Source organism: Thermobia domestica, chromosome 9 (assembly GCF_964235325.1).
Source record: "Thermobia domestica chromosome 9, izTheDome1.hap1.1, whole genome shotgun sequence".
Classification (NCBI taxonomy): domain Eukaryota; kingdom Metazoa; phylum Arthropoda; class Insecta; order Zygentoma; family Lepismatidae; genus Thermobia; species Thermobia domestica.
Window position 1 is genome coordinate 267,878,032 of NC_137462.1, and position 26,100 is coordinate 267,904,131.

Sequence of the window (26,100 nt, forward strand, 5' to 3'; positions counted from 1 at the left end):
TTTCTGTTGTAGAATAACATTATCTATGATTGTTTTAAGTTGCATTTCATTATCTCCTTTCACTCATGAAGAAACAAGCAAAAGAAAAATGGTAAATTTTGTATTACTTTTAGTATGTCAGGCTCTTAAGGTGGAAGGAGTAAATCAACTGTTATGTAATGATAATCGGCTAACTGTTCGAATCATCACTAATCAGCTGAACATGAAAAAGGACAGTCTTTGAAAGATCATCACCGAAAATTTGGGCACCGGCTGCTGAATGATCCTAAATAGCGTCACCTGTACTGTGTCAGGTCATTATCTTACGTCTCCAAACAGTACCAACTTGCTTCATAGTATCGTCGCTAATGGTGCAACACGAACTTTTGAGTATGATCCAATATTCAAGCGCCACAACTATTACTAGAAGTCTTCTTTCCGAGAACCAAGACAGCAAGACAAAGTAAAAGGTCAAAAGTTGTGTGGATCACGTTCATTAATGTTAGAGGCATTGTTCAGTGAATTTTTGACACATGGCCAGATTATCAATCAAAACATCTACAAAGACGTTTTCTTACCTCAGTGCGTGAACAGAGACGGAGTTATGGCAGGATAATCGTGGCTGCTGCATCATGACAACGCATCAAATCGCAGCATTGGGCAGTTCCTGGCCGAGAAGAACATTGCCGACTAAGACCAACCCCGTATTCATCAGATCTTGCTCCATATGGTAATTTTTTTCTTTTATTATTATCTAATCTGAATGGGATTATCAATGAGACCAATTTTGAAAGCGTTGAGGCCATCAAGAAGGATGTAACGACGGAGCTTCGGAACATTAAAGCAGAATCCTGCTAGCAGGGCATAGAGACGTGGCAGAGATGGATGTAGGAGTGTGTTAGAATGAAGAGCGATATCATACAGTTTGTAGTTTGGCGTAGAAATAACACATTGTAATTACTACCAGTCTGGTTATTCTGCAGACAAAGCTTATATCTATCATCAACATTGCCAAATCACAAAAGCAATATTTTTAATTTGAAATAAAAACAAAAAGATGACCACATAAATTTTACTCAAAACTATGCACTTTAATTGTGCTGAAAGAAATCCTTAATCTCATGAACAGTTTTATATATAAGCTTCCTATTACATGCAAACTTCATGCATGATCATCATTCAAGACACCGACACTTACAAAATCCATTAAACTCATAAACACTTTATTTACACGGATATTTTATTTATTTAATATATTTGGAATTTTCCTACCATTTCTCTTCCTTAAAAAAAAAAAAAAAAAAAAAAAAAAAAATTATCGGAGTATCCCAGCTCAAATTTATAAAGGTATTGATGTGTAACAAACAATATTTTGGTTTCACTTAGACATTCAGGCTCAAATTATGACCTGTCAGCAGTGACTTCAAGTTAATATATTGCTTGCTTATCTTGGCAGCTGCCACTGTTCTGGCATAAAACACAACTCTCCGATTTACAAAATGGTCGAAGGTAACACAACCTTGATTCAATAACCTCTTCAACCAGTGCGAATAATGAAACTTGATTGATATCTTTAATTTCCTGTACGAAATGGTTATTATTTTCATAAATTATTGTGAAAGTATATCTTCCGGGCATAAACAGTAATATATGACTGTAGATGGGCTACAGATGATAGTGTTGAGTTTCCTATAAGGAAGAAAGGGCTATAGAGGTAACATTGCCCTTTTATGTTACTTAGGGGCCGCGGTGGCTCAGTGGTACAGCGTTCACCTCCGATGCTTGGGGTCCCTGGTTCGATCCCAGCTCGCGCCGTGTGGACTTTGTGGTGGACAAACATCGTGCTCGTGGGTTTTCTCGGGGTTCTCCCGTTTCCTCTAGTTTCTTCATTCCGCCATTTCACTCATTTCTCATTATCACCGTTTCCTTTAGCCTAACCGGCATAATCGTGGGACGTTAAATTTAAAGATTTCATTTCATTTCATTTTATGTTACTTAATGTAACGAATTTCTGTAATGCCAAGGCTTTCATAAAAAGAAACTGAACACAGTAAAAATAAGGAAAAGTCCAAAGTGTAATTTTATTTGTAAAAATTTGACCTTTCTCCATTAAATAGAAGCGAATACCACCTTTGTGAGCCATACAGTATTATGCATGTATAGGAAACATACTCGCACTATAAAAACACGTCGTACTAAAAAAAAAAAATACGTGACATTACCAATAAAGAGAACGAAAGGGGGGATTAAAAACACATAATTTTAAGAAAAAAATGAAATGAAATCTTTAAGTTTTACGTCCCACGGATATACCGGTTAGGCTAAAGGAGATGGTGATAATGAGAAACGAATGAAATGGTGAAAATTATATAGGGAAGATGGGCAACTAGCCTGGCATCGATATAAGTATGATGTGGGAAATATCTCTTTTTCACAAGCTATTTTTCGAGTTCAGTGGAAATTGCCTTTATGAAATGACTGTGATTAATACTATTGTATTCTGATATGCTGGAAGTTTATCTAATACCACAGAGCAACAAACGTTTAGGGGAGGAAGGAGTACCATCGCTTATTTATCTCGCACTGTTCTTGTATGGACTTCGAGGTGATCCAAATCTTTGCTCCTATGAACTCCGTATCTAACGCTATTAGATATTTTTCTCTGAGACTATATTAAAGTTCAAATTTCATCATATGATTTCTTGCAACTCTTATTCGTCAACGAGTCATTCGTGGGCTAAATGAAACGAATGCCTACATATTTACTATCAGGGATGAAATTTCGTATAGGTAGGATATACGAAGAGGATGTGTTTACTACGTGTCGTTTAGAAACATACCTAAACGACACTTACTAAAGTTAGGAAGCGTATACTTTTGAAATAATACAAAATACTGGTTTTGTCATTTGTTAGTTTAATATCTGAATACCAAAATATTGCTCAAATATTCTAGATAAATATATACAGCAACATATAAGTCTTGAGCAAAATTTGTAGAAATATGTATATAACAAAATATATTTAACTGAGCACTCCTACCAAACATTTACATACCGCGCATCTACCATTAGCTGTAACATATACAACCCTCCCCTTCAGAACAATTGAACTTTCTTATCTCAGCCAGTGAGATATACATACAATTCTCTATACACAACCACATTGAACTGTGGAAATATTTTGTTTTCTTTTACAAAGAATGTTGATTTCTTTCTGGTTTCAAAGTATGACAAATGTATTACAGTTCATTATCTTTTCATTTTTGTACATCTCTCATATGTTTGTCTTGATACATCACATAAAATCAATATTGTCATATTAAAATTAAAGAAACGACCAATTTATAAAAGTACTATTGACACATTCAGAAAGAAATTCCAATCCCAGACACATACAATGGCACCAACAAGAGGCATCCCTGAAACAATATACTGTACAAGTATATAGGTACTCATAAAAAGTATTTCTTTTAAAAATTTATAATCTATTATAAGGTGTACATATATATATTAATTATAATTTATATATATATATAAGAAAAATATTTGATTAGCTGATTTGTGAATGAACTGTAACAATCCTTTAATAGACGAAATATATTTGTAACAATTTTTTTTCTACTTATATAAAAATACTCTTTTGTAAAACTATGTACAATTAGTAAAGACGCGATTTATAATTTCTGAGATTAAATCTTAAAATTTATCATGATATTACTGACTTGTAAGTGTACAAAATATTTATCTTACATAGTTGTATATTCTAAGTTATTTATATACTGGAAATATGATCTACTGGGAACAAATGGTATTCAGGTATAATGCTTTCAGACAAGTTAGTTGCTATATACACCACATACACAATGAATATGAATAAAGATCTTTTTTCACGATTTTTTTAAAAACAATTATTAAAACGTGATTATTTTAGATATTAATACATAAAATACTTCCATTCTTAAAAACTTGTAAATATTGTTTTCAAAAATGCAAATTTATTTTTTAATACATAAAATATATTTTGTAAAGCAAATAACAATATTAATCATACTTTTTTACTTATCACAATATGTATAGAAATTACAGTCTTGGCAAATATCAACATTCTGAATCTTCAATTACAAGCCTATGTTACCAATAAACTAATTTAATTACAATTCACTTAAAATAATTAAAACAATTTCATCTATTCTCTTGTATTTAGAAAATGCATTATTTTAAAATCCACGAACAGTTTTTAAAGTCTAATTTTTTGAACCATCTAATATTTCTGTTTTATTTCAAACAAAAAAAAAAACAGTTTTATCATAAATTTGTTTTTAGAACTTACGAAAAAAAATAATGAAAATGATAAAAATTTATTGGAAAACTATGCGCCAGATATAAAATCAACTTCATACCTATGCGGAAACAGATTAAAGTAATTTTACATACACTATGTTTATTTACAAAGAGCTCTAACACATCATCATCATCATCATCATCGCCAAATATGGGCAGACGAAAATGTATGTAATTTACAGTTGTATTGTGATCTACAGCTACATTTCAAAAGATGTTAAACCTTAAAGATTTTAATTATGACAATTTTTCCCAATATTAATTTTAAATTCGTTGATCACATTTTTAAAGATATACAAATATAACTAAGATTTAAGCATGAATTATTGACCAAGATAACAATAGTATTACTAGTACAACGTCTTGTGTTCACATGGCTACAAAAGTTATTTTTTTTTCAACATATTTTTTAAAAAATATATTTTACAAAACGTCATAAGAAAGGAGATTTAAAACAAAATATTTTTTTTTAATACATTTCAATCCGTTTTTCCTACTTCGACAGAACTTTTTTCTTTTTAACTGAAATGTTTGATTAACTACACAATAAAGGCACTTTTAAAATAGTCCATCTTTGTTCTTCCTTCCTTTTCTGTTTGCTAAGAACTACATATAAGAAACACAAAAAAGTAGTTCCTATTTTAACCGAAAACTGAAGAAAAATCGTTTTCAACACATCGCTACAATTGTAGTAGATGCTGAGTTTGGTATTCCTGGATGTTATAGGAAAATACGTAAAGAAGTGCATTTAAAGAAATATATCTATATTGCACTTTTATCCTGGTGCTATCATCATGATAACTAATATTTACACGTATGAATATTAGCAAATCTGCATTTCGTTGAACGTGAAATTTCATCCAGCTATTTCCTCGCTTATCAATATAATGCGTAGTTTTTGAACTCAGGTTTGAAGACTAGTTGCATTCCCATCGTTTGGCAACTGAATATTTGAAATAATGACCGTTTTAGAGCTAGAACCTTGATTGAATGAAAGTCCAGTTTGTTCAGGATCCACTATGATGTGAGTAACCGACTTTTTGGGGAGGTTCACAACGGTGGCATGAGCATGGTTCTCTGTATCTATGTCAACGTGAGAAACATCACTGTCTTTCACTCCATTGTGAGATACAGAATGGTTCCCTTGATCTCGAGAGGAACCATCGAGAAAGCCCCATTGGTCGAAATGTGATTCCTTCCGCTTCTCATCGTCCGAAGACGACACCTGACTACTGGAAACCATATGGCCATGCTGTGACAAGAACTTGGAATGTGACATCATGACACTATCAAGTTCTTGCGAAGTGATCTGTAGTATTTCCTTTTCTTCGGGAGTTCTCTTTGGAATGTTCTCGGGGCATCGTGGGACTTCCACTGTAATCGTTGAGGATACTAGCTCTCTCCTCGAGGGTTTTATTGTTACCTCATTTGAATCGGAACTTACATTATTTAATACTGAAGCGTGATTTTCATCTGACGGATTTGTCGTTATAGACATGACAGTAACATTTTTTGATGATGGCCCTTTGATCTCAATATCTGTACGCATTGCAGACTCCGCTGTTTGGCTGTGATTTCCCATAGTGTGCAGCAGATCATTTGCAGGATCTGTAACTCTTGACGTACCGCCATGGGAAAATTGTACATTCATGTTGTTAGAAGTTGTACCATTATTGGATGAAATTTTCACTTCGTCCATACCAGTTATGGTGTTGGCATCAGTCCCAAGAGAGACAGAATGGGTTGTATCAGGAGTATCATTGACATCTGTGATGATATTAACTGCTTTGGAATTAAGTCGATCATGATCGGAGACGGCACTCGTTGTCACTTGAATTTCCGTAACATGTGATTCTGTGTGGATTGTGGGGTGAGTTGATATATATGTGGTTGAATGAAATGTGGGTGTAGTGCCGGGAAATTGAACTGCTTGACTTATTGGCACTGGGGAAGTAGGAAGTTCGGGTGGTTCAGCATCATCTGTATCCGTCTGATCCACCTGGATAAGTGATGATGGCTGAACGTCATCGATACTTCGTGACTCATTAGAGGAAGTGATCGTGTTGAATGGTTTATTTGGGACATGATGACTATTCCCGTATGTAGTTGAATCAATTTGACTGGAATAGTCAGATGCTGATGTAATTAGAACCGCAGTGTCAGCATTTTCGGATGTAATTTGCGGAGACTCTTGTGACGAAGTTACTTGAACGCTAATGCCCATATCACTAGATGTCACCACAGAAGATTGAACAGATTCGCCTTCACTTGAAGTTTTACCGTCAATTTGTAATGACGTTGGTTGTTCGTCTGGATTATATGTCGAAGTCGATGCGATAGTCACTTCTGAATTTCCTGAATCCGGAGATATCAAAAGAATCATTTTCTGAGAATCTGATGTATTCTTTAGTCCGACGGAATCATTCACGAGTGATGCTTCTTTAGATGTTTCCATAGGCTTCATCACATCCGAATCTTTTAAAGCTTCTTCTAATGTCCCCCAATTAGACGATTTCTTAAGCTTTCTACCGAAAGTGTCTGTGTCAAGTCTCGGTTCCTTTCGATATAATGTATTCTCGTCGCTATCCGGAATAACACTGAGGTCTTCACTTGGAGGCAGAGGAGCTTTCCTTTTCTTATTTGCAAGTTGTCCTGAGGTGGGAACATCAGCATTACCAAAGTCCAACGACACGGCTCTTTCTAAAGGAATACTCATGTGTTGTTCTCCATCTAACTTCGACAGATCACCAAGTGATGCAGCTTTCCTTCCATTGTCGTCTCGCTGTTTAGTCGAAACGAGCGGTTGTGCTAAATTTTCTCGACTATCAGGGATAGATTGTTCGCTCTCAGTATTTAAAGTAAGCTGCGACGCTGGCAAGTCATCTGAGGGAGAATGATGAATGGTTATGTGAGCTGCGTTTAATTCAATGGTAGTGCCACCTTTCTTTGCCTTCTTGTCTGTATCAACTGAAGGTTTTTCTATGTCAGAGTCACTTTCACTTTCCGATAACATAGGTTGGTTGTCCTCATCTTCCTTTCCTCCGTTGGGGTTTTCCTTTTGATGCTCTGATTTAATATTGGATACTATTGGAATTGGGGAGTTCATGTCCATTCTTTCAATTACTTCCATCTGATGACTTTCTCCACTGTTATTTGAAGAATCCAGCGTTGGATTGTCCTGTGACATAACTGAATCTGCCGATGGATAACCGTCGGAAGCTTCTGGTGGCTGTGGGGCTTTTCTTTTCAAAGATCTCTTTGGTGTTTTGGAATCTCCATTGTCGATACAAGGTGAACCAATGCTTACGTCACTGGCACTCCCACTTCCAGCAGATTCGGTTCTCTTTCGTTGTGTATTCTTTTCTGCTTCCATCTGACGACCTTTATCTACTGGTTTTCTATTCACTTTAGCTGCCATAGCGGCTCTCTGTACTTCTTCTGGAATATCATTGGTAAAACCTTCATGGTGTTCGCTGTGCATAGCTTTATGTTTCTGTTTGTCTGTATCATCTTCATTTTCAGAAGATGAACTCGAAGTATTTTGAGGATTTTGACTCTTTTGTGTTGAAACATGTTCTTCGTCTGATCCCTTGCTTGTATTTTCAGTGTTCTTTGGTGAAACTGATGTCTTTTTCTTATCATGATGATCACTATGCAACATGTCTTTTAAATTTAACAAACCTTTTGGAAGCAATGATTTGCTCTTTTTCTCTTTTCCACTGGCATCTTTCTTATCTTCGTGTTTCATTTCGTCTTCAGGTGGCTTAGTGTTCTTTACTGTACTTTCCTCAGCGCTTACCTTGGTAGGGCAATTAGATTCAGATATACACTCTGAAGAATTAGGTGTTTTCGCTTGTGATTGTTCAGTGGTCATAGTAATTGTCGAAGGCAAAGCAGCAACCGTTGTTACAGCCCCTTCTTTCATTGCATTTTGTTCGTTCTGTTTTTCATGCTCAGTGCTTATTGGCTTATCCGAACGACGTTCGTTTTCAGAAGTGTCCCCAGAAGTTAATGTTGATTCTTGTAAGTTGGATTTTCTTTGATTTAATTTTAAATTCATTTCTTTATGATCTGGCAAAACATGAACACCAAATTTAGGGAATTTTATCTTTCCGCTCTTATCTTTATTAGCTTCGTCTGAATTTGTGTTTCTTGGCGTGTCTTTGAACTCTTTCTTCGAAATGTCCTGTTTCTTAAAATCCACTGTATCCGTACCACTGCTTACATCAACCGGATTTTGTGTCACTTCTTCGGGTTTTGGTCCCGTATTGCCTTTCGATTTCTTGTTTCGTTCAGGTTTTACAATTGTCTTAACTCGTACTTCACCATCAGAATTCACAGCACTTGTTTGTTCAAGTTTTACATCCATTCTAGCACCTTCTCTTCGGGGATGAGTCCCTGTTGCTTCGTGGATTCCTGACGATGGCGTTACTCTCAAAGGATTGTTGTGATTCCCTCCCATTTCTGCGGCGATATTTGTAGACAATGTCTTCTCTGCTTTAGGCTTGCATATCTCTCCCAGTTGGCGAGCTCTCTTAGCATTAAGACTAGCCTTTCCAATCTGGAAGCAAACGAAATAATAACGTTAGGATATATATCAATTAAACATTAACGACTTGTTTCAATAAATAAGCTACATGACCTATAAAAATGTAGATCATTATTCGTTTAGCAATGAAAAGTAGGTCTGAAGAAGATTGCGATAAAAATTAATTAGAAAATACATACATTTTCACTTATTGTACTCAAATTACATATATAAAATATTTACGGCTTCATTAAGAATAAGATAAAAGATATGCTTATTAACGACCTGAAAACAAATAAACATTAAACATATTTTAAATATTATTAATGAAGAGAAGTCTGATTGGTAGTTTGTATTGGTGTTAACAGCCTAACTTATTAGAAATAAGACAAAATTTACCATTTTGATTTTGCTTGTTTTTCATAAGTGAAACGAGATAATGAAATGCAACTTATCACAATCATAGATAATGTTATTCTACAACAGAAAATATGAACCTCAAGAATTTTCAGTGTTGCCATCCATAGAAATTACAGTGTTGCCAGAATAACATTTTCCCCAAAATCTAAGTGAATGCAGAGACTAGAGAAACGAACTCAACTGCATTTGATTACGTATCACGTTGTTTTGTTATAATGTGAACTACTTTTTTAAATAACATTATTATTTAATTTTAATATCTGTATGCTAAAACTATTTTCTTTATTACAAAGTAAATACAAGTATTGTATTTGAAAAGTAGCTCACAGGACTAATAAACATGATACGTAACCAAATGCAGTTGAGTTCGTTCCTGTAGTTGCTGCCGTAACAGATTTTGGGGTAAATGTTATTGTGACAACACTGTAGTTTCTAATTGGATGGAAACATTGAAAATTCTTCAGGTTCATGTTTTCTGTTGTAGAATAGCATTATCTATGATTGTGGTAAGTTGCATTTCATTATCTCCTTTCACTCATGAAAAACAAGCAAAAGAAAAATGGTAAATTTTCTATTATTTTTAATAAGTCAGACCCTTAAGCGTCCCTTTAAGTATAAAGGCTATGCGAGAAATCTATCTAAAGCTTAAGATGGGATTCGAAGCACGTGAGCTCTCACCAGGAATCGAACCTGGGTTTCCCACGCCCAAGGCTTGTACGCTAACGCTATAGCCAGTGGAAGCTTATAAGGGGATTTGAGAAGTAATAGAAATTATTTCCGGGAACTTCTAGATATCACACAACTTAATTTTACTAGAATTAACGTCTACGTTTACGAATTTCATTTAAGCTTTCCAAATATGATAACTATGTTTTTGTTAGTATCAGAGTAATATATAACCACGTTGGCACAGTCGCTGTTTATTGAAGTTTATCGTCCATTTTCAGCACTAAGGATAAATATGAGACGTGGGTCCGAAGTTTAGGGTGAAATCCGAACCACCACAGTGCGCTCTAATTTTTAGTGCTATTCTGCCGAGAATCGAACAAAGGACTGTCAATATAGAAATATATCCTCTACACTTCCCTATAATTAGCCCCTCCTCCCATAATAATCATTTCAAATCCTGTTGTGTCAAATTTTGAACGAATTCTGATCCAGCGTAACCGCAGCTTAAGTCGTCAGCCGACAATTGCTCAAAATGGTATTTTATACTGGATTGTATAGTAAGCTATCGTCTGGATGACTTACGATCAAATTGATTTACAAGGTAGTGTGTCCGAAGTCGACTAACTTTCACTGTCATAAAGAACGAGCGATTGTCAGTACAACACACTTCGCTTCATTGTTTCATTGACATATGATAGCAATAAGCAAACTCAAATTTTAAAAGTATGTGGTACCACAATCTTATCGCATACAATATAGCATCTCAAAAATAAAAAATAAAAAGTAACATACGAAAATTTATCGACTTGACCTAGCAACTGGAGCAACACAGTGCACATAGTATGAAAACTAGCTCTGATGTGTTGACAAATCCTTGAATAGCATGGTATGTATTTAAAGATACATTGATCTGATCTACTCGTAAAAGTCATTACAACTATATATCATTGAACGAGGCTTATTTACATGCACAAATTAGAGCGATAGAAAGATCAATGGTAGTTAACTTTCAATCATAAGTAACTGTTCGCAGAAGTTCACTCCCAGAAAAGTCTAAGACATTATCTTTATTCTTTCAAAGGAATAAACCTCGTTCTCTTCCTCCGCAGTTTGAACTTAAAAACTAAACGCTAAACACGGCGCAAAAGTAACTACATTCATAACATTAACTTATTATAGGTCCTTCCAATATTATAAGACCTTACCCTGTATCGTTACTTAAAAAGTGACACCTTATGTGCGTTGAGCTAATTCGTACCACTGTCTTCTGCTGCCTCTAAAAGATGAAGCATGTCATGTCCCGAAACTATTAAGATATTTTTAGTAAATTTCTGGAACCTATCGAAGTGACTTTGTATAATTTTATTATTATTATTATTATTATTATTATTATTATTATTATTATTATTATTATTATTATTATTATTATTATTATTATTATTATTATTAATAATAATCTTTCTGATGCTTCAGTGTGTTTCCTAATAGTTCCATTCTGCGAATCGCGTTCCGTTCTTTCTTCTTTCTCTTCTCTGGAACCCTATTCCGATAGTCATTTGCTGCTCGTTCTTTCTGTCAAATCATTCATAATGGCAGACGAATAATAAAATACAACACGCTTATGCTTTCTCGTTTTTTCTTTCTTTTTTCTCTCTTCTCTTTAGACGACGATCCATTTTTGACTTGAAATCTATGTACTACGAGTATATCACTATTTATTTAAAAACTGATGTTAATGCATTTTTAATCAAATTATTAAAATAATGGGTCGAAATGTTAATTCCATGGATTTCGTCTGTAAGATTTTTACTGGACGGTTTCGGGCATTTAACCTATGGTTTCGGGCATTTAACCTATGGTTTTGGGCATTTAACCTTGGTTTTGGGCATTTAACATATGGTTGCGGGCATTTAACCTATGGTTTCGGGTATTTAACCTATGGTTTTGGGCATTTAACATATGGTTTCGGGCATTTAACCTATGGTTTCGTCCACCGGGAAAGATACTCGATTGAATCACTTCATGCACACACTTGTGAAGTGAATTTGTTACATGAATAAAAGAAGAAGCATAGTCTAAAAGATATTCTCGCATTTCGTTAATATCTATAGTGATGAGAAGATAAGTACACTCTTTTTTTAATAATTACTTTTTGTATTTTTGTGAGAGTTCATATCGATAAGAGAGAGAGAGATTGCGATCTCGATGTTGGATTGAGATTTTATTTAAGTCCAGAAGCTTAATATATAGGTCTGTTCGACTTTAAAATCATACATGATCTGAATTCAGATCGGCGTGAGCCAGATCAGTTTCTATAATTTAATTATGGTAGTACTTTAGTAGGAAAGGACCAGATACTAATAATATTTACTCCTAAAGAATAAAAGTAATTGTTACTTTGGCACATTAAGTGCATTAGATTTAAGATCTAACAATGATATTTAATCCAGGTAATAATGTATTATAGTTATATGATAGGAGTTTTTTCTTATTTAATTTTCATTATTTGTGTTTTAGTTGGTGTTAAGCGAAGGGTTTTAGGATATATTCAGATTCGATGAGGACCACATAAGGTTGGACTTTGTGGATTACCTAAGCCTTTTGCAAATGCAATTAGGTTGTTCAAAAAGGAGCAAGTTTTTCCTATTGTATCCAATTATTATCCTCATTACTTGTTTTTAGTTTATTTTTGTCTTTATTAGTGTGATTGAGAACTCCTTACTTGAGTGTTATGCTAACTTTTCCTTGGGCTTATTATTATTATTATTATTATTATTATTATTATTATTATTATTATTATTATTATTATTATTATTATTATTATTATTATTATTATTATTTGTGCTGTACTAGAATAGGGGTGTATGCTAGTACTATAGGCTGATATTCTTTCACACAGAAATTTCTACACAACAACCAGTTTAACAAAAGGTCCCTTTCCAACTATGATCCCTTGCACTAAAAGTGCACATTGTGTGTATCAACTGGTTCGATCTTACTGTATCTTTCTCGGTGAAAAGGCCACAACTTAAGTGGCCGAAATCGCCTAGTGAAAAATCTTACACACATAATTAGTGTTCCTACTCATCATTTTCATACTGTATTTAGTGTGCATACATTCCAACAATCATGAAAGACATATTGCTTTGATATACAGTATTTTATCAATTACTTATATACATGAAAGAATACACTTGTCCTATTTACCGTTACTTTGGATAAATTCATACAAAGCTAAAGAAAATGTGAATGAAGATAAATTCATTCGCAATACAAAAACGAATAGCAAGAGTGATGGCAACTGCTAAGCCAAAAGATCAAACCATTATTTAAAAAAAACTTTGTATACTTCCAGTGCTTTATTTGTATCTTTTAAACCTATTGTTATTTGTAAAGCGTAATATGTTTCTAAAGGTGATGTTACTGGGTAGATTGAGATTAATATTAAAACGTATTTTCTAGTAGTAATAGTAGTAGTATCCATTTACCTAAAGAAAATCTTGAAAGGACTTATATACCTAGGTATTTTAAGTAAATTTGACAAAGAATGATTTTATAACAACGGTTAATCACAAATAGACTTGATCTCTACATGAATAAAGAAGAGCAAACTAGAATAAAGTGCAATAAAGTAGAATAAAGTAGAACAAAGTAGAGTAAAATGCACTTTTAGTTGTCTGCATGATTGAATCAAATATTAAATATTAATTAAAACATTAAATTAAAATTAACCCTTGTAAATGAACTCATTAAAGGTAAGCCTTTAGGAGACCACCAATTGAAATATACTTTTCAAAAAAAACAACTTAATAAAGCTACAAGATATGAGACTTATATTGCAAAAAATTGACAAAGTTCTCTCCTGTTTCTAAATATAATGTCCTGTATAAACTGTTTTTTACCAAAAAAAAAAAAAAATCTTGCTGAGCCGTCGTAAAATATCGTCCATCCATAAATAAGTGAACGAATCCATATCTTTCAAAAATTTTCTCAATTATGTACGTAATTTTAAATTTACAAATATCAATTTCACTCCTGATAAAATCTAAAAACTAGGTTATACCAAGGCTATTTTTGTAAAGTGTTTACGTCTTTCGAATTTACCTTCACTTCTCTTAAACATAAATTGTTTTTTACCTATGCCTAAAAAAGTTTTAATTTAAATACGGTACATTCATGAAAAAAAGTTTTTTAACAACAAAAACAAAAATAATATTTTTGTTTAATATTTTTCTACAAAACTAATTTGTAATTCTTAATTAAACAACACAAAAGAGACATTTAGAGAGTTTCCTAAAACGAATAGAATAGCATAATTTTGACACAAGAAACAAACAGAACTTTTCTACTGTAGAACATAAAACTACACTACATGAGAAAGGATATAAATACGCAGGCATTATACTTTACAACAAGCTTCCCGAAGATATAAAGACTCAGGACTTTCTTGTTAAATTCGAAAGGCGTTTCACAAATACTTATCACAACACCGCTTTTACTTGGTAGAGGAATATACGAATTGCGAACAATAATGAAATTAACATGTTCTGACGGCAGTAATATGCAACTATATCAATTTCAGTATTTGTCTTATCATTTGAGAAATCTGTAAGGGCTCCTATATACACTGCAAATAATAAATACTTATTTTACTTTAATTTTATTTATTTAAACAATGATATCTGCAAAAGTGTAAGCTATAATTACTTGTCCAATCCATGTAATTTGCCTTACTACTGTACTTTACTTTTGTATTTAACAATAAATAACGCGTCCACTTTAGATGTATTATAATCTAGTGCAAATGTACGGAAATAAATACAATATTTTGAACGAACTTGTACGTTGTTGTTTACATTAAATAACACGTTTCTGGGGCCGCGGTGGCTCAGTGGTAGAGCGTTCACCTCTGGTGCTTGGGGTCCCGGGTTCGATCCCAGCCCCCGCCAAGTGAACTCTGTGGTGGACAAACACTGTGTGCGTGGGTTTTCTCGGGATTCTCCCGTTTCCTCTCACTTTCTTCATTCCACCTTTTTCATTCATTACTCATCATCACCGTCTCCTTTAGCCTAACCGGCATAACCGAGGAACATAAAACTCAAAGATTCCATTTCATTTTCATAACACGTTTCACAATTAAACAACAGTGCCAGCAACAAAGTCGTTTCTCTCCTCCTTAAAAATATTTCAATATTTTTAGTGTAAATTAAAAAATATTCAACAGGGCGTGAACAAATTTTGTTAAGTGCTTAACGGAATGTTTGCCTTCGGTGCATGTAGTCCTGGGTTCAATTCCCTGTTAAACAGACAAAAACTTTACTTTCATGATAATTCATCTTCAGTAATCAATCTCCCTTATTCTAATCGTGGGACGTAATTGTATTTCATTTTTTTTTCAGAAGGAATGTATGTAAGAAACAAAACAACGTGTATATATACAGAAATGTGTTTATAAATTGTTTTCCATAGAACAGTTAAGGGATTTTTCGCCAGTCCCCTTTGTTTGTTCTGCCTACGGCTTGGCACCTCGGGTCTAGGTCAAAACCCCCACAGCCAAAACCCCCACACTCAAGAAATGTCAAAACGCCCACACGATCGGTCATAACCCCCACACAAATGGACAAATCCCCCAAACGCACGAACGGTGGGGGTTATGACCGTTCGTGTATTTGGGAGATTTGTCCATTTGTGTGGGGGTTATGACCGATCGTGTGGGCGTTTTGACATTTCTTGAGTGTGGGGGTTTTGGCTGTGGGGGTTATGACCGTTCGTGTGTTTGAGAGATTTGTCCATTTGTGTGGGGGTTATGACCGTTTGTGTGGGCGTTTTGACATTTCTTGAGTGTGGGGGTTTTGACCGGTTCCCGGCACCTCATATTTCAGCCTTTGGTTATCAATACTCTTCTTGTTCTTTCGGATTTTAGTTTTACAGCAGTGTTTGTTTTATCATCTATGGGAAAAAATCGAAACAAAAGTTGTAAAGATCCTTAAGGGAATTAAGAAACAGTTTTTCACTTTTCCTCTAGCATCAATTTTAAGAACATGGATTATGGATCTTTTAAAAATACATGGAGTCAAATTTTAAAAACCTCGTAGAACCATCTAGAAGCAGATTTTTATTATTATTATTATTATTATTTGTGACGATTTTCTTATCGGTCAGTTTGAAAAACACAAGTATGCTAAGTTTTGAGTTTCTATTCCAATTTAAAGTACCTAAAGTTTTTCATTGAAAGATAACGTCATTCGATTAACAAAAAGCAGCACACACACACACACCAAAAAAAAATCACTTTTGACAATTTTTTATGAGGTAATTTCGCGGCGTTACAAAAATTAAAAAGTTCATTATTGTCATACTATTGAAAATGCCTGATAATTTTGGGAGTCATTTAAATAACATGGGGAAGATTTTTCAGCTTATCATAAAAACCCACTGAAGTTGGATTTCTTTATTTTTGGTGCTTTAATTCGAAAACTTCGATAAGGCTATCGAGAAACTACAAGCATATACCGTATTTGCGCGAATATAAGCCGCACCTAAACTTTAGACACGCGATTATAGAAAAAAAGTAAATCTCGAATATAGGTCGCACTACTAAATTTACGAGAAAGTTCAATTAGACAGTACTTAGAGATGTATCTCTCTCCCTCCCTTTCTTTAACTCCTGCATAACTAATGGTGACTCATAAAGATGAGCTTCTTTGCGATAGTGACTCTGAGCAGCCTTCTGGATCGTCTAGCGAGGGTGAAGAATCAGACGCTGGTGATGCTGAAATGGTGGAAAATGATTGTGTGTGATTTGAGTGGGTACAAACAAGCTGACACAGTTTTGCGAAACAAAGCTGCTTTTCTTTTTCAGGAACAGTTATTGTATATAAATATTATATATACTGTATAACAAAAGTACGTATTCCTGGTAATAAAAATATTAAGTGTACAATTTGGTGTGTAAGTGTACAATAAAAATATTAAGTGTACATGGCTTTTTGCGCCAGTGTAACGAGTTATAGGTACCCAATGAAGGTGGCAATTTTTACGAACAAAATATGTTTTTCTCCTATTTTCTTTATAAGACTTTGATGGTTTACAAAAGTAATTGCACTGACTTGTATTGGTATTAATTTCAACCCACAAGATACATGTACATGTCATTTTGAAATTGACGATTTATAATCTGAGGGGGGAAATCTCGATTATAGACCGCACCATGATTTTTCAAGCCAAAATTTAGGGAAAAAACTGGGGCCTATATTTGCGCAAATACGGTAAACATCAAGTTTTTATTCCAATTCCAGCTACCTAAAATATGAGACTATGTTTGTAGTTTTCCTCACCTGAGCCAAATCATCAATTGACTGGCTTCTGTAGAATGGATGACAAAGTCTATCAGTTGGTCCTAAGCCTGGAGACTTCTTGTGTTGCGAAGTGCGACTGGACATCTTCTCTACTTCCAAATGAACTTCATATGGAGAAGCATAGCTGAGAATTGTAAGGGCATCTTCAAACACCATGTGCTTGAATGATATATTCACACTGAGGATGCGATCACCTGGAAAATACACATGGAAATCATTAGGATATTTACGTTATTCACTCCGTCCAATAGCTTTATTGATAATATAATTATTTAGGAGACATAGATTGTAATTTCTGATGGACAATAAGGTTAATACATAATGTCTCTTTCTCGCTTATTATAGTTGACTCGGTCTTTGGACAACCTACCTTTATGATTTATTTCACGAATAACTAATCTTTAATAATTATTAACTTTTATGTTTTGATTTATTGGTTCCTTAAACACAGTTTTCTAACATGTGACCCAAAAATATCATATTTATGATACGAAAAATGGAGTTTTACGTTATTTCTTTACATTTAGGTTTATTGGCGTTCTATAAATCATTTTAACACGAGTTAAACAGGTATAGAGTTTGTCAGCTGTTATAAATATACAAGTACTAATACAATAAAACACAGAATAGACAGTGGTGATATTCAGCCGGTTTGCTAGAACCGGTTGTTAAAATATTTCGAGTTCGCAGAACCGTTTGTTATACCCAGGCATAACAGTAAATTTTAGTTAAACTATCTTTGTTTTTAGAAATTATTACAACTACAGGGTTAAACATATGATCTCTCAGAATAAGGCATAAGCGTTTATTTCTTACTCTGAAATGCTCAGATACCAAGAATGAGAACTGAGATTACATCAGTCTAGTTGTGAGGGTCATTTATATATGAGACGAACACATATCATTATCAAGAATTGTCGACCCATTGCTGGATTAAGAGGTCTTTCCAATACTTTTTGACAACCTCTAGCTTGGATAATTCGTTTCTAAAATATTCGCAGTGCTATCTAATTTTGTCACACAATCTTATATTATGCCATGTAGATTTCTATTTGTCACTTGTGGTATCCAGTAAAAATTTGCTTTTGTCTACCTTGTATGATTTGTTTCCTTAAGAGAGTTATATCTATCCATCTACAATTTCTCTCTCTCTCAGAGAAATACAGAGAGAGAGAGAGAGAGAGAGAGAGAATTGGTTGTTTAAAAAAATCGGAATAACATCACTGAGAATAGATAATAGAATAATAATACTAGAACAATACACAAATGCAATTCATAATACAGTAAGACACAAACGAAGACAATACAATAATATTGTAGTACATATAACAACATAGTATTTAAACAGCTATATAGCTAATTAATAAATGAACAGATAAAATGCATACTTAATAATTAAATACTAACTTTGAACTCCAGTTAAGCACCCGTTTTTATTAATTTAATCGCATACGTTTCGGTGAATCCTTCTCTCATCATCGATACTCTTTCGGAAACTCCTTCGGCGACTCTCATCATCGATACATGACTCTTAAGGAATTTTCATTAGTTCCTCGACTCACAAACGGTTTTTATTTTATTTATTTATTTACTTACTTTTGGTACGTCTTTCCCTAAACCTTTAATTATTTCTCTCTGTACCTTTGCCGAACCTATGAGTATCGCTTGAGTGTACCATTACTCGATGAGTGGTTAATAAGTGTGATCTTAAAAAGACTCAATTTGTTCAAATTTTCAAGATATGATCGGTATTTTACATATCATAAAGTTTGGAAAGATTTTTTTTTTTTTTTTTTTTTTTGTACTTTTTAAAAATATTTTTAAGAACAAGATATGGTGAGTCCACGAAGCCACGTGTTAATGGTGACAAGGCGTCATTGAAATATATACGATTAAATTGATAAAAACGTGTGCTTAAGTAATGTTCAAGGTAAGTATCTCATTAGTTACATAGTTTTTGCATGTACAGGGTGGCCCAAAAGTAGGTACACAGTCCTACAAAGTATGACATTTTAGTTTATTAAGTTAATTATTTTATTTGCTTCTGTTTGTTCGAAGCTTAAGGTGTGAGCGAAGAGAAATTAAGAACAAATAATAAAGAAACTGTAAGTCATTGCTTGTATGGATAACAATAAGTAAATTATATAAAATGCCATGAGCCGGTCAGTACGGGACTGTATACCTACTTTTGGGTCATCCTGTATAAACATACTTTGTTATTTACAATTATAATTATTACTGATTCCACAATATATTATAAAAATGTGTGTCATATTTTAACAAGGGGGACTTTTTTTTTTTTTAATTTGACGACAACCAACAAAAATTCCTCTATGCAGATTTTTTCTTCAGTAGGGTTGGTCGATATAGAGGCGCCGCCCGGACTACCCGGGTTAGAAATATATTCTATGAGCCAACAAAGTATATTTACAGGCTTAAATATTATCAAATATCCTCTAATTAATTGTCTACCCACTTATGCCATATGTTGTACTTGGTTATTAGATATTGAAAAGGATTATATGTTTATTGTTACAAAAGGCTATGTTTAAAATCTTTCCATTGTTGCATCTATATTGGCATGGCATCAAACACAGTTTTCATTTAACAATTTGACAGAGATGAGGATAAAACTTAAAATATGTAGCAATGTCACGTGTATACCACATGAAGAAGTTTGGTTACGCATCTGTCTTTCTGTTACAATTTTTGCTCTATAGTGATAAACGTTAAGACCGGAAATGGCTAATTTCAACCAGTTCTGGTGTAAGTATCGGCTCCACGAAAACACTCGATTCCTAACATCTGACCTTGCACATTTTCACCAAATTTGATAATGACTGATCAAGCAGTTTTTGAATTTTTTTTTGTGTCCCGGACGAACAGAACAGGGTAAATATATAAAGGAGTTTTTGTACGCACAACTCCTTAATTGGTTTCGATGGAAATGAACTGAACTAAAAGTCTCTCTTTTGAGATCTAAGAACAATAGTAATTTTTGTTAATTATGGAGTGCCCTTTTCGAGAAAGTACATGGACCAAACCTCTTCAAAATAATGTAGTATATTGTTGTTATAGCAGTCAGTAAAGCACATATTCAACGAATGTTTATTGTAATAAAAGCTCTATGGCTCGACGACAGAATATCAACGGAATTTGTAATGATCGAAATTTGTAATCATATGAACTGTCACGATTTCCACAAAATGGTTCTAGAAAATAGAACTCTCCATTATTCAGCGAGGAGCTTCAAGATATGAATAATAAGGTAGGTGTCTATAATTCCTCGTGTTTTGTGTTATCTTTATTTAGTTTGGTACAAAAACCTATAGTTAATAATAATGTACATAGTTTAGCTGGTAGTAATGTTTTACTAGAAATTAGTAATAATGGGTTATAAGTGAGAAGTAATGATAGCAATAACACAGAATCCAAGTTACAAATTTGAATTGTACCCATTTATCCAAATATCGCTCATGACCAGATTTGCCTTTAATTGAATTTGGCAAACTTATCCATCAGTAACTTGCGTTCAATTCTCGCAAATTTGCTTTTTTAAAATAAGATTTTAATATGCTTTATATGTTGAGACAGCTCAGTTCATTGGTAATAATGCATATATTTGAGATCCATGTCTCACTGCATGAAAAATTTCATTATTTCTGGTAAAATGAGTAAGTAGATCGCTATTAATTAAATATTAGTGTTTTCTGGACAATCCTAATATTTTTTTTGAACATAAATACAAAAAACTATCAGAAAAGTTCAATATGGGAAACAGTTTTCGACAGCAAGATTGTCTAGAAACGTTTTTAATTTCAGCTTGTCTATTCTCTTTTGGAACAAGAATGTTTTAAATTTAGTTAATAGCCCTTAAATTTGTTCTAACATTTAAAATAAATTACAAACAGCATTGTTATTTAACACGCGAACTAGGTGGCGTCTGAGGAAGGTGTTATTATTCACATGTTATTCCCATGCGAGTTTACCATCAATACAAACGCCTAAAAGTATGTAAGTTAGCGTGAATTTACATAATGATGTTTTAGTAATTATTTCTGCCAAACTTTAGTGTGTTTCTAGTGTTAAATTGAAACCCATGTCCTTAGGGTTTCTGACAAAACTTCACTCTGTTCTGATAAAAAAAAATAAATGTACTAGTTGTATTGTTACTTAGATTATTAGAATCTGTAAAAAAAATGTACTAGTTGTATTGTTACTTTGATTATTAGAATCTGTATCAAAGACAATTAATATACTGTATATTTTGAATGAAGAAATACTTAAATAACTATATACGGCGTTAACAAAATTACTTTTAAAAAATCCTAGGTTGCAAGAAATGAGGAACTATGACAGATCTTTAAGTACAAAAGTGTTATTATTAAAGCTGATAACATCCTACTTTATTACATTAAATTAACGTGAAAAGGGGCTTATTCACAGCTCCAGTGACAAGTGCCTCAGAAAACAGACGCTGATCAATATGTGTAATAAATAAAAAGTACTCATCAAGCCCTATCTAGAGGTACTGCTATTTTGGCCCTAAAGCCTCAGGAAGTTGGTCAAAACAGGAATAAGATCAATATGCAACCGCATTTAGCATATATGAGAAGCACCCATAGAGGTTAGCACTAAGCTATTTGCATAGGTGATGAATCGATTAAAAAAAAAAAAAAAAAAAAAAAAATATTTCGAAAGAAAACAAAGGTAGACGAAAGAAAAAGTATGTTTAGTATAGAAACTTGCAATTTGTAGAAAGCAGTTTGTTTACATTTGTTTGCATAGGTTAGTAGAAGTTCAAGTTACTTTAAAGAATCTACTAACCAAATCTTCGCGTGATAGCTTTCTAAATGGGTAAGTTTCCCAATTAGTAAAAAATAGAACCACTAGTGAAGAATGGTCTCTCACTAGTTTCACCCTGTTCCTAAAGTTTCCTTGAAACAAACTGCACGTTTCTATACTAAACACACATTTTCTTTCGTCTACCTTTGATTTCTTTATCTAGTTTTAAAAAACTTTCGACCCATCACCTATGCCGATATGTCAGCTTAGTGCTATCCTCTGTGTTATTTTCCTATATTGATTTCATTCCTAAAATCTCTCAGTTTCTCTGAATCACCAATGACCTCCTTATCTTCGCTATCCATTTTGGCCAACTTCCTGAGGCTTAAGGGTCTTCACTACAGCGAAATTAAACTACCGCTAATTTTAGAGTTCTTCTGTAATATCTTCAAAATAAATTTTAAAATATTCGAAAAGCAGAAACGTAGTGAACTAAACAATACGATTTTGCATGTGATACCGTTATCACAACTCATCTATCTGCTTTCGATTTGCAACTGTTGATAGATTTAGCATTTTTTGCGGGTTCCGTAAATAGCAGCATACCAAAAGCAGATAGGTGAATTGTGGTAAAGATATCACATGCAAAATCGCAATGTCGAGTTCCCTACGTTTCTGCTTTTCGAGTATTTTTATTTGTTATGAAGATATTACAGAAAAAATCTAAAATTAGCGGTAGTTTAATTTAGCTGTAGTGAAGACCCTTAATGGCCAAAATAACAGATAGGGCTTGACAAGTATTCCCTATTACACCTATTGGTCAACGTCTATCTACTGGGGCTTTTGGCAATGAAATTGTAAATAAACCCCCTTTGCGCATCGTTTTTCACTTGCATATTTATTTCTGTAAACCTTTTCAATGGAAATTTAACTTTTGATATTGCTTTTTATTCAATATATATACAATAATTGTAATTTTAAATTCTCAATTGTACTCGATTAACTTTGTCCTTTGATAAGCAAATGATTTATGCGGTCTCTGGAGATTGTTCGCACATATTTTTTCAACTGTTTTAAAACTGCCAATGTGTTCTCAGTCAGAAAGAAACACAGCTGAACTGTGAAGAATTCAAAGAAACTTTATTTGTGCAAGCAACGTAAGAAACCCTATGTCTGTAGTCATAAATTCCTCATGAAAACATAGCTTTATGACACCTTTGCTTCATACGTATTGACTCTTTACTTTTTTATATATAAACTTGAGGGCAAAGGTGTTTTGTTTCACCGATTAATTCTACAGCACGTGTGTTCATTCGATCCCAACATAGAATAGTGTGTTGTTCTACTGCGTCTCGATTTAACAGCATGACCTGCGTAGCGAGAACGACCATTCAGCAGTTACTCAATTGTGCATTGGTTATGACCATGTACTGAATTCTCTGATGGATTGAAAAGGTTTTGATCGTGCCATTGCAACCGATCGACTTTTACACCTTATTCTGAACGTGTTGAGCTTAACACCTGTTCTCTCTCCCTTTTTTGTTTTTATTTCAATTTGACATGTACAGCCACGTATTGTGAAGGTAGATCACTTGCTTTACACACGTTTGAACTTTCACGGTGCAAAACTAAAATCTTATTTCTTGCTGAGATACTGCAGACATAAAGTATTGCTCGGCAATCATTTTACATTGACAGCAATATCACAACCTCGCTATTATTTCAGGAAAATATCAACCAATATCAATATTTTTAAAAGAAAAACCTCAATATTACATCAAATTAATGAAGATTGATTGTTTTCTCTTTAGTACACGAAGTAAAAGTGAGGGGAACGCGGGCGAACGCCGTCCCCCGACCTCGCACAAATATGTACGGCATCCCCCAGTTCCTACAAAATTATGATGAGCAAAGATAGGCAGGGGGACTGCGTGACGCCATGCCACTATCTACCGCCCCCCCTATATTTTCAGATCCACTTTTACCCCTGCGTTAGTATAGCCATTTTCAAATGATGTATGACACAATGGAACCCTGTTGTGCCGAGAGGAACTTAATGCTTTATAGAAAAGTATTATTTACAGTATATAGTAAAAGAACTATGATAACGTGTTATTTGATACGCAGTTGCAATTTTGTAGGTAATGTGATCAAAATTACAAAGGAACTTGGCATTCGTTATGACGGGGGAAAAAAATATTTTTTTATAGGAGTGTCATACGATTTTAAATTTCACAGTAGGTGTGAAAAAAAAAAGCTGGAGAAGATTGAAAACTACTGCATTAGTATATTAACAGAATTGCTCAACAAGACAAATGATTAGTTTTTAATATATTAAGACAGTTGATTTCTCAGCTCTTTGATACTCATGAGAAACTATTCTTTGATGTTAACGGAGGATTTTAATGGTTTAATTTTGCTGTTTCTTCTGCAAGTCCATTTAAACTCTTTGCTTAGTAGGAACAAAATATGTATTAAAAACATGTGTGTCGTCGTTAGAAGTGTCTGTGTGTCACTGTTAGAGAATACAACTTTCTAGGTAACTTTTTTTTTTTTTTTTTTTTTTTTTTTTTTTTTTACAAAGGACACATAAATATATAACAGTTTCTAACAGATTAAACATTTTCAATTAATGGCCGCAATAAATGACATATTTCCAGAAAAAAAGTTTTCCTAAACTATCTCAAAGACTAATCATAGAAATTTTGGTCATTTTCTTGTCAATTTGATCAGCTTGACGTCATTTTGGTTAGCTTGATTTCATTTTGGTCAGCTTAATGATATTTTGGTCATTTTGATGTCATTTGGGTCAGCTCGGTGTCACCTATCGACTAATAGATGCATCAATTTTGGATCTCTTAGTTAAACATAAATCAAAGTTGAAAAGTTAATTAGCATTTTTGAGCCATATCTCATTAACCATATCATGTGCTGCCATCTTTCTAATGCTACAAAATGATGAGTTTTGATTAGGGATCAGTTGAGTTCAGTTTCATCTTAAATAACATGGTTTTATGTACAACAGTGCTATTCAACCGGGGGTACGCGAAGATGTTTCTGAAGGTACGTAATGCTGCTTCTGGGGTTCTACTGGAAATGTCTGTTCTAGGGATGCCTATTTCCGGAAAAAATTTCCGGTTTCCGGAAATCACATTTTCCGTTTTCCGGAAAATTTTCCTTCTTCCGTTTTTAATTTTCCGGTTTCCGGAAAAAATATTTTCCCTTTTTTTCCGGAAAATGTGATCATCCCTAGTCCGTTGACAGTTCATTGCAAATGAAATTCGATAAGTTATCAATTTGTGACTTGTATTTATGCTCGAAAAGAGTACAATGAAATTAATGACAGTGCTGTTTCACAATTTCTTCCATTCCCATGTGTGTGAATAGGGTTTCTCTGCGTTAACATCACTAAACACGAAGTACAGAAATTGCTTGAATCCAGAATCAGCTGTGATTCTCGCACTCTCGAAGATTCGACCTAGAATCGAGGAGTTGGCGCCCCGGAAACAAGCTCAGTCATCTCATTAACACATTAGTTCTAAAGTTACTTTTAGTTCTTGAATTTTTAAGATTATCCTCAGTGTACGAATTACCAGGGAGGGTGAGGAGAAAATCCTCCTTACAAGAACTGGATGTTTCCCATATCTTTCCAAATCTCCTATATTAATTTTTTTCGGATGTGCATTTTACTCACCTATAAATAGTCTCTTGATTGGCACACTGATTGTTCTTTGTTGAGTCTCTATTTGCGCCCATTTTAATGAACAGAACATGTGTATTAAGTTTAATAAGTCAATTTCGATTTAATTTCTTTTAAACAGCTTCACGGACACACAATTGGATGGCGAACTGTGTCTAGGGGTACGCGAGGAAGAAAGGTTGAATAGCACTGTTGTACAACATACAGTTTTAGGTTTTCAAACAAATTCGTTTTTCTTGGATCAGGGGGACAATCGCGCTTCCCCCCACGAAGAGGAAAATTTCTTATTTTATATATATAAATAAAACCTATCCCAAAG

The 26,100-nt window shown here is 33.7% G+C and overlaps 1 protein-coding gene across 1 annotated transcript in view; it reads right to left on the minus strand.

Annotated features, from left to right (window-relative positions):
- Positions 1-2,875: 2,875 nt before the first annotated feature.
- The window catches only part of LOC145660688 (uncharacterized), a 240,425-nt gene continuing 217,200 nt past the window's right edge, over positions 2,876-26,100 (minus strand). The window contains exons 6-7 of the mRNA XM_081726032.1: positions 17,276-17,490; positions 2,876-8,882 (exon numbers count right to left, since the gene is read on the minus strand). Of these exons, the coding sequence (XP_081582158.1) occupies positions 5,226-8,882; positions 17,276-17,490 (3,872 nt within the window). The 3' untranslated portion in view covers positions 2,876-5,225. The remainder of the gene's footprint in view (positions 8,883-17,275; positions 17,491-26,100) is intronic.